Below are 19,380 nucleotides of genomic sequence, written 5' to 3'. Positions count from 1 at the left end.
CGTTCTGCTTGCCGGGCAGCGTGGAGAAGCCGGACGGTTCTTACCGGTTTGCCCGCGGGCTCCTCTGTTCCATCCTGCCCTCCCTGGCTGGGCACGGATGAGCTCCCCCACTGCCCCTCGTCTCCTTTCCTTCCTCACAGTCACACCACGTCTTGCTAGTTTCTCTCTCCTCCAAGAACTCTAGAGGGTGATTTGCCGTCCTAATGTCCTTTTTATCTGTTTAGCCTCTAGCTTGTTTATTCTGGTATAAATTCATCCTTAGGCCTCTTCTCTTTTGTCACTGGTTACGAGGCTTCTGTTAAAGAAACGCCCCCTGGACCGAAACCTCCTCAGTAACTAGAGCAATGAGCATAGCAGATGACACTCTACAGCCTGGTAACTGCCACTGCCTGGCCACAGGGCAGCTTCTTAAATGACACACAGCGCTGCACTACTCAAGAGCCCCTGGCCGAGGGGCCAAGCCAGGTCAGAAATTCAGCACACACCCCCTGTGCCAGGGAGCATGCCCTGAGGGATTTCCAAACCTTGTCCAGGTTTGTACAAAAGGGGCTCCATCCTCTTCTTCCTCCTCACCCACCTTCCAAATTCTCATTTAGTGGGTGTGAGGTGGGGACTGGGAACATGCAAGTTAAAAGAGTTCCCAGGTGACAGTGATCTTAGCCAGGACTGGGAACCGGGCTGGAGACGCACGTGTTCCCAGACAGCTGGAATGAAGTCGTGATTAGCTGTAATGCTCAGCAAATAGGTGTTTTGGCTGACTGAAGTCAGAGCAGAAACGAAGATATAAACATCAGCCTGTTTCTGTCGTTTTTGGAAAATACTTTATGAAGCGTATCACTCTACTACTCTGGAAACATGTGCGTGTCTGCGCACGCACACACAGAGCTAATTATCCTGCACTGACATTGGAAATTTCCGAATAATCATTCTGAAAAGCCAGTCTCATCTTACAGCAGTGTGTGTGTGTGTGTGTGTGTGTGTGTGTGTGTGTAGCAGAGTTGCAGGAGAAGCAGCCCAGGACACTGCTTATATCCTGGATGGCATTTCATTTTTCCCCATTTTCTACTGTAATCTGCCTCTTTTTGATAAAATAGGCTATTGGCTAACAATGACAATAAATTATGGTTTTAAATAACCACACACTATAATAAAAATGCATGTCTTTCTTTTGAAAAATAGTACATTTCTTTTGGAAATAGGATCCGCGATGTCAAATGCAGCTTTTGTTTCAGTTAATTTTCCTTCATAGTAGTTATTTGAAGACCTATTTTATGAGTAGGTAAAATGGGACTATCAAATATAGTAGAAATAAAAAAGCCTCAGTTCCTTTAAGAGAAAAAGACAGCCAAGCATTAGGCAACAGGGTGAAGTTACGAGGACGAGGACGGGTGGACGCCCCGTGGTAAGAAGGCAAGCGAACTTCCTTAAGGCAAGATTTCCTCAATTTGGGTGTGTCAATTTCTTTGTAAAGAGGGATAAGGCTCTTAGGGCCCTCATCTCTGGCTTCAGACCTACCTGGTCAGCCTCTCCCCACAGTGTCCTCAGCGGCCGGGCAGTAACACTGCCTTGCTGAGTTGGCTGGGGAAGAGCCCGGCTTCCGTGCTGGATTTCACTGACCTCTTCACCAAAGCCTCAACTGCTACACTACACACTGCTACCTTCCCAGCGATGCTTAACCACTCACCTAGAGCAACCTCAGCAACGGGGAGGAGAGGAAATAGAATTAACTTGCTTCCCTGGGCTTATGTTTAATGTTTGGCCCCAAATCTGGAGTCTAACTGAAGAGCAAAGGCTTCTTTACATTCAAAAAGGTCCCTACCAGCTTCTTACTCAAAACAAGTTTATTGATGAAGAATTATGAGTCTATCCAGTATTGACAATGAAATGATGCCCTGTGTAAATAATGCACAGAATCTGCCCTTTCCTCTAAAAAAAAAAAAAAAGCCAACTCTTGATCAAACTAATCATAGGGTGTTTTTTGGAACTTTCTTTTCCTCTACGTGTGTTCCGTGAGTGTAGCGATGACGTCGCAGCAGGCTGGGACACTGCCCGGTGCTCGCAGACTGACCGCCCCACAGCAGAGACAGAGAAACGAGACACCGGGCCCCTCAGCTGGCCCAGGGGCAGGACCGACTCCCAGGCCGCGATGCAGAGACAGCGCCGGGCGACAAGCAAGAGAGCAGCACGAGGCAGCGGAGCCTCTTCCCTCCCGGAGGAGCAGGCCAGTCACAGATGGACAGAGGGTTACCGGATGACGTCGTGTGACAAAGCCACTGCATTCCCGCAGGAGCTTGATAGGTCTGAGGCCAGATGGGATAATTTGTCCTACCCCCTGCCCCAGACTGTGGAATGCAACTAACACATTTCCCGGCTGGCTTCGGGCCAAATCATCTCTCTTGCTCTTTTCATGTACACTATAGTGCGCTTTTCATAGGCTGGTTCTAATCATCAAAGCAGGTGGATGCCTGAGCAGGAACTGGTGTGTCCAGGGACACCCCACATTCTTTCTGTGTTCATAAGACAAAAGCAGATTTGGTAGAGTGTGGTCCAAAACAAATGACCTGGTCCCTATGTTAGGAAAGTTCAGAATTTGCCAGAAGGTTAAAAATGCTATTTTGCCTCACTGTGGTCACTGAGAAATCAGTGCTGGTCACTTCATTTAAGAACTTCAAGAACCCCAGTAAAGTCACAAAATTTGGTTTAATCCCTGGTGCGATGCGTCTGAGTAATGGAGTGCTAGATGGAAACAGGGGAAAGCGAAATTTCATACTGTGAAGCCAGAGTCATCGCAGCTTCTACACGTCAGGAAGGAACTGCAGGACTAGGGCAGCCTTGTGTCTGCGGGCAGCTCCCTTCAAAGGAAAGCAAAGTCCTTTGCTCCCGCCTGGGCCTGTCTCCCAAGGTAGCTCTCAGACACTAGAAATCAAGCACACAACGGTTCATCTCCTGTCAGAAACCAAAGAAGCCCTCAACAAATTCTAAAACACTATTGAAGAGGTTGCTGATAACATCCCATATTTACGGATCTGAAGACAATGTTGCTAAGTTGGTAATACTCCCCAAATTGATCTATAGATTCAATCCTCATTCAATTTCCACCTTGCATCTTTGTAGATATTGACATGTTGAGCCTAAAATTCATATGGAAATTCAAGGGATCTGGAATAGCCAAAACAATCTGGAAAAAGAAGAACCAAGTTGGAGGACTCAGATTTCTCAATTTTAAAATTTCCTACAAAGATACAGTAGTCAAAACAGTATGGTACTGGCATAAGGATGAACACATAGACCAATGAAATGGAATAGAGAGTACACAAACTCTCTCACATTTATGGAAAACTAATTTTTGACAAGGGTGTTAAGACAATTCAATGAGGGAAAGAATAGTCTTTTTTCAACAAATGATGCTGGGACAACTGGATATCCACATGCAAAAGAATGATGTTGGACCCCTACCTCATACTGTATATGAAAATTAACTCAAAATGGATCAAGAACCTAAATGTAAAAGATAAAACTATAAAATTTTTAGAAGAAAAGACAGACATAAATCTTGTGACCTTGGATTAGGCAATGGTTTTTTAGACTTTTATTTATTTATTTATTTTTTTTGAGACAAAGTCTGGCTCTGTCACCTGGACTAGAGTGCCAAGGCATCAGCCTAGCTCACAGCAACCTCAAACTGCTGGGCTCAAGCGATCCTCTTGCCTCAGCCTCCTGAGTAGCTGGGACTATAGGCATGCACCACTGCACCCGGCTAATTTTTCTATTTTTAGTAGAGACAAGGTTTTGCTCTTGCTCAGAGCTCAAGCTGGTCTCGAACTCTTGACCTCAAGCCATCCTCCCACCTCAGCCTCCCAGAGTGCTAGGATTACAGGTGTCAACCACTGGTTCCAGCCAACGGCTTTTTAGATTTAAGATCAAAACACGAGCAATGTAATTTTTAAAACGATAAACTAAACTTCATCCAGATAAAAACTTTTCTACTTCAAAGGACACCATTAAGAAAGTGAAAAATAAAGAATGGGAGAAAATATTTGCAAATCACGTAGCTGATAAGTGACATATCTAAAATATATTAAGAACTATTAAACTCAATAATGAAAAAATGATCCAATTAAAAATGAGAAAAGAATCTGAATAGACAAAGAAGCTATATAAGATGGCCAATAAATGCATAGAAAGGTCCTCAACATCACTAACCGTCATGCAAATGCAAAGCAAAACCCCAATGAGATACCATTTCACACCAACCAGGACACTACAATCAAAAAGTCAGATAATAACTAGTTTTGGTGAGACCATGGAAAAATTGGAACGCTCATACATTGTGGGTGGGAATGGAAAGTGGTTCTGGAAGAAGAACAATGCTTTTGCTTGGCAGGTTTCCCCTCCCAAGTACTGCCCCCTGGCTCTCACCTGACCATCCGGGGAGGCAGCGGCAATGGCCCGTGGTGGGGTGGCAGCCATCCGCGTGGCTGCAGTCACATCGCTCAGCACAGTTCAGCCCATACGTGCCATCCTGCGCGGAAGACAGCATCAAAGACAGCAATGAAGGCCCGGGAGATCCCACCATGGGAGACAAAAGGGCCATGGTCCTACTGTATCCTCCTGCGGATACAGTACCCTGCTCTTCCAAACACCTCTGGGGAACACGCACACATCATAATCACCTCTTCCCATGTCTTCTTAGTCCCCAGAATTAGGCTCCAGGAGGTCAGTGTTTTACAATTGCTAGAACCCTAGTTTAAGCCTGACGTAATTGTTGAGACATGTGAATGGTAAAGCCAATTATGCCAATATGCTGTTATGCCTGTATGCAAATATATAGAGATGCCAATTACTTAAAATACACTTATCTTATTATAAGCCATAACTCATAAAAATATTTTCTTTTGTTCCTAAAGATTTTTATAAAATAGTTCAATGTTTCCTACAATGCATTGTATTGTTTAGTAGAAAGAAAGGACCCTGACCCATATAAAGAAGCTCTAAAATTAAAAAAAAAAAATGATAGTTCTAATTGAATTAAGTTTGCTCCCATAAACTGCCAATGGGATACATTTTCATTACTATAAAGAAAAATGAAAACCTTTTATTCCTAATAAAGCAATCCCTAGTTATTATATTCCTTTCCATGAAGAAGTCTAAGCCACATAAAGTGTTCTGGTTCAAGACCCTAAGTAGGAGTTGACACCCCTCCTCACTCTTCCCCTCCCGGATCTTTGCGTTTTCATGTGCACAGCGGTTTGGGTGGTCCAGTGGGGTTTACAGGTGGGACATGATCATTTTGTTTGTGAGAGGAGAGTGGAAAGCCCTGCATTTATGAGCCCTGCTCCTTCAGTCTGGATCCTGAGAATTGAGGGAGGGAGCTACAAACCTCCCCACACCGCCCAGGCACTAAGGAAAACAAGGGTGCATGGGAGGAAAGAACATGGGAACCAGCACAAACAGGGCGTGGGTGCTAGATGGAATAACCATTTGTCTAGAACTTGTTAAAATTAAAAAAGAAAATTAACTCTGTTTTAGGCCCCGCTGATATTTGCTAGAACTACCTAGGATTTAGCTTTGCCATGATAGGAACCACTAAACCATCAGCCTTTCCTGGTTTACTAACTCCTTTAAGGTACAAAAAAAGGACAGGACTGTGCCGGGCTTTGCTTTGTCTGCAGTCAGATGGGGAGTGAAGGTGATCTTCCAGCCCGTCTCCCAGGACTGACAACATGCTCACTGCCCGGTGAGAAGCAGCAAAGCTAACTTAACTCTGCCCTCGGGCATCGGAGGGAGGGGGTAGTACAGGGCAGGCTCCTCTCTACTTTGGGAAATGGGTCGTACTTAATGAGGGGGAGGCCCAGAGACAGAGGAGCCTCCCTGGAAAGCCCTGTCGAGGGGCTCAGCTGAGGGGGTCATGTTGTTATCTGGCCATCAAATGATGTCCTGGAGGCAGGGAACACACACCGCTGAGCATTGCCTAGTGGCTCGGGAGAAAAGAACCGCACTAGGAAGAAAGAGTGATGGGAAAGACATCGGCAGGTTACAGGGAATGCACTTCCTGTTCGCACCTCTGCCAGCCTGCAGTGGGTAAGTATGAGATTTCTAACGATGGATCTCTCCAAAGTAGGTCAAGGGAAGGGAGCGAACCACAGGGAAATCTTCAGAGATTCTTGTGGCTCCAGAGATATTTACATTAAAAGATGCTATTTCTGAACCACCCACTTGGATGAGCATTTCCGTGAGATCAGTCACCACCCCCCTTTCAAGCCCCTGCCATGATCCACTCCGAAGGTGGAGGGGAGGGGATTTCCATTATAATAGAAACAAAGTATCTGGAGAGTTGGCAGGCGGACACTGGGTGTTGCATGCTGCTGCTGACTGGCTGCACCAACAGACGGGAGTGTAAGACACAGACAGTAAAGTGCGGGGGAGGAGGACACGGGTGAGATGAAGGAGGGGAAGGGAGAAATCCTCACAAAGCCCACCTAACTGATTTCCACGTCTAGCCCTTCTCTAATCCTATGTCCAGTTTGAATGCAAACCCCTTGATTCTGCTAATAGTTCCTGAAGTTTGGTTCACAGTGAGCCACTTTAAACCAAGAAAACTGCAGGAAGCAGCCCACCCTCCAGCAGCAACCCCCCCCCCCTCCCCGCGTACCTGGCAGGGCAGTTCACATTTCTCCCCGCGCCACCCGGGTGCGCACGTGCAGCTCCCGTCCAGGGTGTCGCAGGCTCCCCCGTTGAGGCACTGGCACGTTAGGTTGCAGCCAAAGCCCCACGTGCCGCTGGGGCACCTGATGGAGCAGTCCACCCCGTGCCAGCCTGCACGACAAGAATGCCGGGCGCGTGAGGGAACTAGGGCAGCAGGGAGCTCTGCCGAGCCTCGCCCAGCCACGCTCCTCCTCAGAAACACCTTGGAGATGCCCGGAGATGCCCAGCGATGCCCCGGTGCCGGCCCCCGTGCCAGTCCCGGCAGCCGAGAGCACTGGCTCTGCCAAGTTAGGCTCCCTCAGAAATGAACAAGAGGCACCCCTAGGACCCCAACAGCCGCGCGTGCTGTGTGATCGGTCAAGGATGCCAACGCTGAGCGACATGGCTGGGCTACTGGGGCGGAGCTATGGAGTGGGGGCGCCTTTAACGTGCAGCCTGCACACGGCAGAATGCTGAGTTCTGTGCAGACCGGGAAAGTGGGGTATTTACACGGGAGGGAGAGGAAGGTTTGTGCTTGAAAACACAACCCCGTCCTTAAAGCAGGACCCCATCAACCATGAACAGTGCGTATCCAGGATTCTGGCTGCACCTATGGAGGGACATGTTCTGGTTTCATATAAAATCGCTGCTTGGCTGCATTTCTTGTTATTACTGCAGGCTGGCCAATTTAGGGGCGTGGACACAGGTCTGCTTGTGTATTCTTCCTGAAAGCGCAGAGGCCCCCAGACTTTTGGAGCTGGCAGCGACTTCAGAGATCGTCTGATGTGAGCCTCTTCCCATTAGAGCCCACACTGGATGAGGGGCTTGCTGAGGTCAGGCACCGAATTTTGGTGCAGCTGGAGCTAGAACGCTGGTCAAGATTTCTTTCCTGTGGCTTTAGGAGAAAACGTGAGCAGGATCAAATAAAAGACGTATTTACCCACTCTTACCTGCCTTGCAAGTACAAGACCCCTCCACAGCAGAGCAGACCGCATCGTTTTTACAGCCACAGCGAGAGGAGCAGTTTAGCCCATAGGTCCCCAGAGGGCAGGGGGTGGAGCAGTCAATTCCCTAGACAGGCACAAGCAGCAAAAGGCATGCAATTCTGCCAGTCGAAATGAGGCCAACACAAATAAACAAAAATACATCTTGGCAATGCTAATTATACTTCCTCTCTAATTTTAACACACTGTATTTTTTTAAAAGTTGCTATAATGTCACCACTACACAAATTTTAGAGATTTAAGGGCAATACTAGCTGGCCTAAGTTTAGGATATAGTATTAAATGGGACCCAATAAAGCCTGCTGCCTTCATCAGTTTTGCCTACACAGCTGCAAAAAAAAAAAAAAGAAAAAGAAAAAAAGAAAAACTCAAAAAACCTTTTGCTCTTGTTCAGACAAGGAGACATATAAAAATAAATTGTAGCCATAAAATTACTGTCAGCAAATAAATAAACATAAATATGAACGATATACTAGAGCCCAACACTTCCTAGACTTCCTTGTATAAAATGTGATATTATTAGTGGGTGAAGCAAAGCAACAGAACACATTCGGCCTGTAGCATGATTGAATTTATCCAACAGGGACCATTAAACATAGAACTGGGCTACCAAAGGTGATTGGAGGTCGCCTCCTTTCAAAACAGAAGGAACTCTTAAGACAAGGCTAATGCAAGGCCTCAACCAAACGACTGGGACCTAGGCTAGAAAAGTCTAAAGATCCTCTCAGCGCAGAGACTTTACAACCCACCAGTTCTACATCATGTGCTCTGTAATAACCATCAACATTCTTCACACTTCAATGTCTCCTCTTTAAAATGGGAGAGAATAATTGAAGAACAACAATTTTCCTTTAAAACAAAAATCCCTGATCTATAGCTAAGAAATCCTAGAAACTGTAGGCAAAATCCTGCTCCATAGGAATACAGGCGTATGTGTAGAGTCTAGATTTTCAAAAGAACCTCAAAACTAATATGCAATTAACTATAGAATGTAAATACATAAGTACTAATTTGACATATGACATGTCTTTAAATTTCATAAAATCAAAAAACAAAAACTGTCGACAATAATACATAACCTACTTGAAAAAGTAACTTCTTTGCTGCCTATAAAACACAGTAAAATAATTACTTAAGGAATAATTATGATATATCTTACTTCCTGACATATATTTATATGAAAAACTAATGTCACATTTATGGTTTTGTCAGCTTCCCCAGCCATCATTCCAAGGTAATTCCTTATATCTCTGCTAGTACTTTTCGTTCTCTTTCTTGTTAATGATGTGAATGATCCTAGCACACTCATCACACTGCACCAAAAGTCACATAAACCGTGGCACTGATGTGCTCCACCCTTGCACCCCTCTGCTCCCTCTGCAAAGCCCCAGTCACTCACTTTGAATCCTGGGGCACAGGTGCACTTTCCGGTCACGCTGTCACAGTCGGCCCCGTTGTGGCAGCTGCAGATCTGCTGGCAGGCTTCCCCGTAGAATCCCGGAGAGCACGTCTCATTGCAGTAGAGTCCCGACCAGCCCTGCTTGCAGGCACACTCTCCAGACATGGGGTGACAGCTGGGAGACGTGGACGGAAAGAACAAGTCACCCTGGGATAGACGTGACACCCGAGGCTGTGCAATGTTGCTTTAGCCATGACACTAAACGTGTGGGTAACTCCAAGCACAGTAACATAAACTTCATCACCAGGCTTAGTGTGAGTTCAGTAATTGGCTGAAACCTGACTGGGACTACAGGTACGTTGTATGAAATCAGCATCATCTCTAGCAGGATGAGTACTACAACCACCACCTTTTGTCTGAAATTCTTTTTAATCGTCTCAAATCAAAAGCACTAATTCAGTAAAAGGTCAGCTCTAGGAGGAGAGCTAAAAAACTCCATCCAGTGAGCAATACCAAGTCAGTTAACCAGCGTGATGTCCCAGGAGCTCCAAAAGCAGTGACCTCGTCAGCCTGTTTCTCCTCTCAGCTCCTCATACCTAGTAGCGGGCAGCTGTCTCTACCTGGGACAGCAGCCACACGGACGGGCCACGCAGCCAGCTGCTGCTCCGTGGCAAATGGACACACCAGCTGCGCCGCGATGCCTGCGCGAGAGAGTTGACACAATAGGGCGCTCTGTGGCACACGGGCTCCAAACACACGTGCTTCTCACCATAGGAAAATCTTCACAAACAAACTAGCCGTGCTGACAACTGGAAGCCTGTTTAAAGATGGTCCTCCTCTCCTGATGGAGCTAAGACTCTCCCCTTATCTAGGGCCAACAAAATCCGCTGTGGCATCCAGACATTTGCTAAATAATCTCTCATCAAAGGAGTGTTCGTAGATTTTCTACTCTTGGAAATAAGAATGAGCTGGGAAGTATGAAGACTGAGGATGTAATTCTAGTTCTCCCACTACCTGAATAACCTCAGTGAAAGCCTGAGGTCCCAGTCTGGCACGTGAGAGTCTCAGCCACGCCCCATAATCTCGTATCATGTCTTCCTCTTCCTTCTCCTCCTTCAGAAAAGGCCTGAAGGTTAGATAGCTTGGTCCTCATTTTCAGAAATTTATTCAAATACACTTTTAGACCCCTGCTGCAACTAAGTGCCCACAAACAACAGCCTAGAAATCCACAAGATATTGAGCAAACACGGCATGAAGAAACATCCAAGTACAGTTCTGCACTGGACGTGGTCTCTACACAGAAGGTGTAGATCCAGAAGATAAGGGTTTGGGTCTCAGATCTACCTGGGTCCACTCCCGTCGGTTTGCAGGCCATCCTCTTGAGCAAATCGCTTATCCCCGAGCAAACGCCTGGCATCTCCATGGCATCTCCAACCTAACATGTCAAAAACTGAGCCCTTGTTCTTCCCTCAGTGTGTCTACCACCCAGTGGTCCACATTTCTGTAGACAGCACCACCAGCCCCTCAGTTTACCGAGGAGTTGTCCTTGATAACTCCTTCTGCCTCATCTCCCATATCCAATTCACCACTGGAACATAACCATTGTAACTCCAAATATATTTTGAACCTGCCCACATCTCTTCATCTTCACCATCACCATCCTCCTGCAGCCCACACCCTCTCATTTCAACTCCTGAACAGGCTCCCAGCCCTGCTCCCCACATCCCCTCTGGCCACAGCACACGGAGGGTGAATCACACCACAGCCTCCTCCTCCTTAACACTCTCCAAAGGCTCCCACTACACGTGGATTAAATCCATGCTGTTTAATATAGATAAAGTGACTATACAATGTATGGTCTAAACCAGGACACTTTTAAGAGTGAAGAGAGCCACTTATAATTATACTAGGAAAACAGGCCTACAACAGACTGTCCTTGTGAAACCAGATATATGATCACCCCAAACACAAACCATGGGGCCTTGTCATCTGGCCACTGCCTACCTCTCAACCTCTTCTGTCATTATTCTCTCTTTATTACTATGCTTGACCACATCGGATTTCTTTGAGTTTGTAATAGCATTGAGTTTTTTCAACCATATTCCTAGAATGCCATTCCCCTACTCTTTGCCTGTCTGTCTCCAGCTTGTCCTTCCAGTTCTCAGCGTGTCTCTTCCTCAGCGAGGCCTGCCCTGACCACCCCGATTTAAACTAGATCTCTCCCATGCTCTTCCCTAGCACCCTTTTCTTTCTCCTCATCTCACTCATCACAGTCTATAATCCCGTGTTTATGTTCACAGTCTTTTAACATCTTCCTTCCCCTCTAGACTGTGAGTTCCAGTAGGGCAAGAATTATGTCTGTGTTGTTATCTGTCCCTGGCACACAATAGCCCGCAGTAAATGCTGATTGAGTGAATAAGTGAAAATGTCACAGCTGATGCACCGTGGATCTCACTCTAGGGATCTAGCTGTCCCACACGAATCTACCTCTCCCTGACATCTCCGAGGCACTGAGACATGTTACATTATAGTCAGTATATCTGTATGCAAAGGCAGGATTTCCCCTCAAACTAGTTTCAAAAATGTTAAAATCTTGGCTTAAGGGGAATAGCCATTAGTTACAGGGAACACTGAGATGTTTGTGATGATGCTGTAAGTGAATGCACAGACTAGAAGTAATTTACTGAGCAGTGACTAGGTCCCAGCACCGTGCTAAACACTCCACATGCACTACTCAATTCCATGGGTAGGTATGATCCCACTTTATCAAGAAGGAAACAGGCCTACAAAGAGTAAGTGACTTTATTCAAAGTCTCATGCAGGTCGTGGCAGAATCAAACTTGAACCCAGGGTGGTTTGTTTGTTTTTGTACCGAAGAAAAAGGAAGTTTGCTAGCAGCCTGCTGAGGGTGGGGGACTAGACATGAAAGGGAATTGCCAAAATTTAGGGTTTAGCACAGACAAAGGGGTCAACAGGATCAGTAAAAACCTGCAATGTACAAAAAGGAGACAAATTTAAATGTAGTTCAGTAAGGTTCTATATTTGAGAAAAGGAAAAATGATTTTCCAAGTGATGGATGGGTTAAAGTAGTTCACCTTATCTTAACATACTGGAGAAGAAAGAACACTTTTGGTAGAAAATACTACTTTCCATTAAAAAGTAGAAAATGATATTCATGGTGTAGACATAAAATGTTAAATGAAACAGACAATTTGAAACAGTGAATTGAACTATATGAGAGGCAGACGGAGAAATTGATATTCAATGCCCCCCAGTGAGTGTTAGTGCAGTGCACTGGTTCTCAGACTGATTGACACCAAAATTACTACTCTGCAATTTGTAATTAGATGTAGGAAGCCAGAGCACTCTGGAAGCATTTGATGGGTTCTCATGCAGGCAGCTTAATTGGCAATGAGATTTACGTGTCGATGCAGGAGCAGCAGATTGGCGGTTGAAGGGTAGATATACTCATTACCTGTTTTCTGTCTAAAGAACAGATTGCTTTGTGTATACGAAAATGGGATTATACACATCTGGGAATATTTGTCATTTTATACACAAATATAACTAGATATACATATTCTAGTAAATTTTTCAATTTAATAGTTAAGTGATAGCAAGAGACCAATACTATATAATATTGGCTAAAGCAGACTGAGTCATTGAACTTTCTTTTATTCATTTCCTCAGATGTTATTAATGCTCAAATTTAATGACAATTAGGTGAAATTTTCAAATAGACACATCCTGATTGTCCACAGCTATTAAATGTCCTTATTAACAAGAGCTGATATACAGAACCCATGTGGAATCTTATTAAATCTCAAATTTTATCTTCTTGTTCAAAATCATTTCCACCATAAAAGTTAGTTTTCAGTTGAAAGGTCCAGGTCACAGTGAATGTCTTTAGGCTCAATAATAGTACTGAAATTTAAAATACGAATTTTACTTATAAATATATTTAAATACATTTCAACCCTATGACAGATTGCAAAATAAAAATGGCTACAAATTCTTTGTGACACTTTCATCAAGAGGTGGAGTATATTGAATCTGGACTTGGTTTGATAACTTGCTTTGTCTAAAGGGACATCAGCAAACATGACACAACCAAAGGCTTGAGAAACGTTTGCATGTTGGGGGTTGCCCTGTCTCTTGCTGCTTTTAGAATCCAGTCAACATGTGAAGAAGCCCAGGCTAGCTTGCTAGATGCTAGAGACATGTGGCACAGTCACCACCATCATCCAGCCAAATGCCAGGCATGTGAGTAAAGATATCCAGGACCACTTAGCGTCTAGTTGATCTGTCAGCTGAACACAGGGAGATTAGCAGAAGAACCACCAAGCTGAGCCCAGCCCCCACAGCCAAGCTAAAAATCATCAGCTAATAAAAAAGTATCGTTTTATGCCACTAAGTTTGGGGAGTTTTTCTTTTTTTAATGCAGCAAAAGCTACCTGATACAAATCCCTACTCAAATATATGACTGCAATATATGTCAACATGTATATTCACAGAACTCAAAATCTACCAAAAGACAATGTACACTATTAATCTATATTGCATTAGATATGCTGTTAATTATAATGCAAGGCTTTAAGATAAACATACATCATGAATTGTGTAATAGCAAAGCTCTACTTGCTTGATTAAATGATAAAGTGAACAAGATAGACTTTCAATTAATACAAAGATTCTATGCCTTTCTGTTTGACGGGAACTTGTGTTTCTAGGAATTTTACGTGGTAGTTGAAGATATAAGAATTAGATAGTTGGCTTCAACTGTGAATTCAACAAGATAGAGTCATATAATCTACATTCAGTTGGTTTTAATAGACATTCATAAAAGCTAATCTTTAAAAATAGCTTTCATGATTTAGGGAAGTAATAGGCTAATTGTTTTTTAATTTTCTGATTATTTGATATACATCATTGGACAGATTTTAGTGTTATTTTGATTTATGCAATTGTCAAATAATCTCATGTACTTCTTTGTTAAAGCATACATGCTTAGGTACATATGACCTATGTAAAATTATGACAGTATTGGCCTCAATAACTCTCCACCCACACCTTGCCACTACTAATGGAGTACCCAATTCCAACAAAACCAACATTCTCTTTGCTTCTCCAATTCTTCTCCTAGCAGCGCTTTCCCTTTGTATAGGTTTATTATTCCATTTGATTTCACCTGTGTCTACATAGGACAAAATAGCACACTGGTATAATGCTCTTAGCCATCACTACATGAGGTTTACTTTTTGTTGCAACAAGTCTTACACTGTAGGAAAGGGAGCCAAACTCATGACTGGTCCCTAATCCTGCCAGCTCCCTAAATATTGGAGAGTTGAAAAACAAACACAACCCTACAGAAATTATTCATTTTTGCTCTCCAAATGTTTACCTAAACTTGTCATGTAAAGAATGGCAATATTTTCCAATGGAAAAAACAAAAGTTGACTAAAGTGGCTCACAAAGTTACTTGAATAACATTGAGAATACACTTTCTTGATATGCCCACTAAAATGTATTCCAGCACACACACACACACACACACACACACACTGCAAAGTCCTTTTTTCTGTTCCTAACAATGGTTTAAAGAAGAGACCAACCACCTTCTGTTTACTTTTAACTTTTGTGCATTTGGGATTTGATGTGGCCATGAGTTATCTTTCAGGAGTATAAATGAAGTAACAGCTGTACTGAATGCAAATAAAAGTTATTTTAGTAACAGCTGAACTGCTATATAACGTACTACATTTTTGTCAAACTCAGCTTTTCCAGCCGTCTGCAAACAAGGCCCAGAATTCTAAGTTGTGTGTATCTGGTCCTTGGGGGAGGGAAAAGAAGAGAGGGGTCCAGAAGATATTTTCAGGGACAGACAAGGGACAGTGGAATGGGTGGGATCGTGGTTTCCTGTTCTCAAATTCTTCGAGAGATTTTTGAGCTAAAAGACCCCTGTGAGTTCTATGTCGGAGTAATCAATTCTGAAAAGATATTTCACATGTGACAGCCACATGCAAAGCACTTGCACAAACTTCCACTGGCGCACTTCCTCTCTCTAGTCTTTTTTTCCTCCACAGATGTGCCGTCAAGTAAAAGATATTGCAGTGACAATAATTTTATGATATTTTTACATACTTAACTTGGCTTAACCCCTTGTTTCTCATTGCATCTTTGCTTCTAGAGGAATATCACAGAATCCCTCACTTAAGGAAAAGTTCTACTAACCTCAGCAAATTTAATTTTTATCAGTGGCTATTAACAGAGAATAAAATTTAATATCCACCAATGACCATCTAACAATTTTAGCACTTCTGATGTGGGCATCACTCACCAAGTAAAAAGTCTTCCTTCTACATGGGGACTCCTGCCCAGGAGAGCCCAGGAGCAGGAAGGGACTTGGGGTGAGAAACTCTGTCAATCCCTCCTTCCCGGACACTGAGGTTAAAATCGTCACAGGACACATCCTTCCAGGGGCAGGGACACTCACCTGTGAGTGTTGTCCAGGTGGCAGGGGCACCGCTTGTCACATTTGATGCCGTAGAGCCCCTCTGGACACAGGCGCGCCTCGCAGCGCTCGCCCGCAAAGCCAGCTTCACAGAGGCACGCGCCACTCACGTGGTAACACGTCCCCCCGTTGACACACCGGCAGGTCTCGGCACAGCGAACGCCGTAGGTCCCCACTGGACACTCATCCTGGCACCTACCCAGCAACGGGCAAAAGCAGAAGACAGACTGAACGGTCGATGCATCATGGCTTTGTTATGCATACACTGAAACCGCGTTTTGTTCCTGATGCTATTTAGTGATTGTCATGTTACAGAGATAAAAAGCATTCAGATAAATTACTACGGCAACATACAGCAATAACATTAGTGTGACTTGTATAAAGAAGAAATAACACAAACAAAATAGAATTATGAGCTTGGGACATGAAGCCTGTTTATGCCTAGTGTTTGCCAAAGGTGTATCTAGCACTTTAGCAGGTACCAAGAATAAAAGAAAAGAAATTACCCAAACGTTAGTCTCAGTCCATAATTAGGAAATTTAAAAATAGGCTTTCCCCGTTCCAAAGAAAAAACTTTGTGGCCAACCTGAAACTAAACTTTAATTCTCTTGGTTTTCACGTAGACATTAATTTTTAATCTCAGCCATGTTTCTGCTCTTTTCAAAGCTGAATGGTAATCACTGCTCCTCATTTAGAAAGTTACGTAACTAATAAGCAAAGTCCTCTTTAGATTGGAGGAATTCTGATCTACTGAAATCAGGCGTCCTTGATTCCAGCCTGGAAAGTGCCTGCCAGTAGTAGATTGTAGGCAGGCTTGGCGTTTTCTAACACAAAATTGTTGGCAAGTGGGGTATTGTCCTCTGTTGGGAAGTAGGGCTGCCAAACAGCAAGGAGAAGATATCAGCCCTCAAAAATTCACTTTACGGTCTTTTAAAAAATGGCATTGGAGCTCTGTCGCAGAGGAAGGATGTGCCCTAGCTAAGGTGAACGAGACGGGAACTGAGTTGCTGGAGGGAATCGTGACAGAAAAAAGAATATGATCTCTTATTGCGCCATGCAAAGCACGAAGAGCTTTGGGCTGGCCAAGTTTCTTTTTGGCTAGGCCAGGTGATGGGGCTCTCTGCAGCAGAAGGAGAACTTTCTGCCAAGGGAGAGGGAGACAGGGCTTTGTCTAGCAGAGTGCTCACCACAAGGAGGGTACACTTTGTCTCAGCAGCCACTTCCCATGTGGCTCTCAAGTCATGCCAGACCCAGAGACAAAAATGTAGGTCGGTCTTGCGTTTTTCAGATCTGTATAATGTGAGCAGCAAGACATAATAGCAAATTTAAGCACACTTAAAAGAAACAGCAGAGAAACATACTTAAAAGTCATAACTTTTCTGCAAGGTTTTGCGTATTTTTAGTGATAGGGTGCAATGACTAACAATCCCGGGGTGAGCAGGCTTCTATTTCAACGTAGAGGACAAGTCTTGAGAATCCTCTGATACTCTTCTGATTAACTCTAGCTCTAGCATATATTTAATATGATGGAGACGAGGAAAAGGGCCTCATATAAGGTTGATTTCACAGATTCTAGCCATCTTCAGGTGTATTTGACAAATAGGCAAAGTCTTCAACTGAGCAACAAATTATTAGAAAAGTTCTCAAGTAACTGAATTAATATTTACCATCCAATCAAATATGTGCTTTAAAGTTACACGAGTATACCTATTTTTAGACCAGAAAGTATTTTTAAAAGGTACTCTTTATTTTTAACCTATAAGAAGCTTTAATAACCCAAGTCATTTAGTTTATTCCTTAAAGATGTACATTTTAAAGGGGAAAATGCTGAGATGCAATAATTTGGGCCTTATGGTTGCTGCTGAAGGCTGGCAAGACAACTCTGCAACTTCTGTTTGGATTTTCTTGCAAGTCAGCACCAAAAGGACAAAGATAAAGGTAAAATAATACCACTTTCTCTCTCCTACAGGGATTGGAAAACAAACCCAAACATTAAGCCTTGGACTATTTTCACAACCTTAATTTAGTAAAAAGCACAGCTCTAAAAGCGGGTGAAAGTGGTATAGATTGGAAGCCTGGGAAAGTATCTTGTACCAAATTACAGGGAACCAGTGTGTATGCATCATAACTTGGCAGAGACTTCCTTTTCTCAGGGAAAACAAAATCCATAATAGCTGGTCCTGACTCATATTTACCTTTCTAACCTGTAATTAAACATACTACTAGTTTTTATTAGAAATACAAAACAAAAAGTCATTTGAATTTTATTAACTAAAGCAGCCATTATGTAAGGTGGGTTCATATTCCTGGTTTCTTTTTTGTCAATGTTGCACTTGTAAGAGAATCCTGTTAATAATAGCTATGTCTATGTCCACCCACCAAACCAAAATGGTAGGATATCTTTCTAGAAGTATACATTTGCCATCTTGAAAATAAACACAACCTCAAGTAGCTTGTGCCTTTCTGATTGGATGCATTGAATGTCTTTGTCAAGCAGTGTTATCTCCCTTTTGGGTTCCTTTATCTTCAAGAAGCACCGTATCCCAACAAATGTTATGCCCTTCACGTTGCTCTTGTGGTCCCCACTGGAACCAAAACAGCTATCTCGGGAATCAGTGAAAGAGGAAAAACGTTCTTAGGAAAGATGGCAAAGGAGTAATAAAGATATAGCAATAAATGTTGGCCATAATAGATATATGGAAATTTTGAAGGCTTCTAATTTTTGTTTATTTTGAATAATGCCCTGAAATTGGGAAGAACGGACAGGCATTAAATAGAGATAAACTAATAAAATGCAACACCAATTCCCAAACCATTGAGGGTCACAGACTTGCTTTAACACCATTTAGATTATTACGTTGCATCACACGTGAACTTGTGGAAAGGGAGGTGAGTTAGCGTGTAGGGGGTGGCAGCTCCCTCCTTCACCCTTGTCCCTTTGAGCATGTCCCTCCCTAGAGTAACTGGAATAGCTGGGCCAAACCATGATTTAGTGTGAAAGAATCGCATTCCTCATTAAACCCTGGGTCTATGAATCAGCTGCCTACCTTCCTAACAGCTGGAACTGCTGCTCTGGGGGAAGCATAAAAAGTGCTGGGAAACAGCCAACTTTTCCACGGCTGTAGATACAGGAAAGAGTTCTTCCACTGAAGAACTGCAATTCCCCCAATTCCTGTCTGTAATTCTTAACTTTACCTCCTTTCAACCACATGAATCTTTACTTTCAGGGCAAAATGGAACACAGGCTTGGCAGGACTATCTTTTGGGCTTCACCTTAATAGAGTCCAATACTGAGTCACGATCCCTTCATGCAACTAACTCTTACGGAGCACCAGTTAAGTGCACGGACCCGAGCTAGAACATCAAAGGCCCCAGAGCCATTCTAAGACAATGCCATTGGTGCTAGAAACTCCCTTTTTTAAACTCCTTCAGAAGAATTTTTGTGAGGCTCTAGAAACCATCCTCTCTTCACTCTTACTTCACTGTGCCACATTACATTTCCTCCCCACAATATCCTCTAGACCTTTCCACAAACCACAAAGGCTTTTATTTGAGCATCCCATGAACTGCTCTGCCAGCCTGCTAGATGCCTGTTTGGTTTTCTCTTATTCCCCTCTGGCTGGGAGGGCCGTCTTCCCCACATCCTGGGGATGCTGTGCTGGCAGAGGCCTGCGGTGGTACCTGCTTCTAGAAACGGCAGCCTCTGGCCTGACCTCACTGATCAAGTTGCGCTGACTTCTCAAAACGAGGGAAACGGCAAGTAAGACCCCAGCCCCGCAAGG

General features: G+C 43.8%; 1 protein-coding gene across 1 annotated transcript in view; it reads right to left on the bottom strand.

Moving 5' to 3' along the window:
- MEGF10 (multiple EGF like domains 10) overlaps positions 1–19,380 on the bottom strand; it is a 116,146-nt gene that overhangs the window by 28,254 nt on the left and 68,512 nt on the right. The window contains exons 8-12 of the mRNA XM_069492240.1: positions 15,581–15,793; positions 9,088–9,262; positions 7,635–7,755; positions 6,653–6,816; positions 4,420–4,522 (exon numbers count right to left, since the gene is read on the bottom strand). Coding sequence (XP_069348341.1) covers positions 4,420–4,522; positions 6,653–6,816; positions 7,635–7,755; positions 9,088–9,262; positions 15,581–15,793 — 776 coding nt within the window. The remainder of the gene's footprint in view (positions 1–4,419; positions 4,523–6,652; positions 6,817–7,634; positions 7,756–9,087; positions 9,263–15,580; positions 15,794–19,380) is intronic.

The sequence above is a fragment of the Eulemur rufifrons genome, chromosome 17, assembly GCF_041146395.1.
Source record: "Eulemur rufifrons isolate Redbay chromosome 17, OSU_ERuf_1, whole genome shotgun sequence".
NCBI classification, from domain to species: Eukaryota; Metazoa; Chordata; class Mammalia; order Primates; family Lemuridae; genus Eulemur; species Eulemur rufifrons.
Note: the sequence above shows the minus strand (reverse complement) of the source record. Positions and strands in the feature narration are given on the sequence as shown.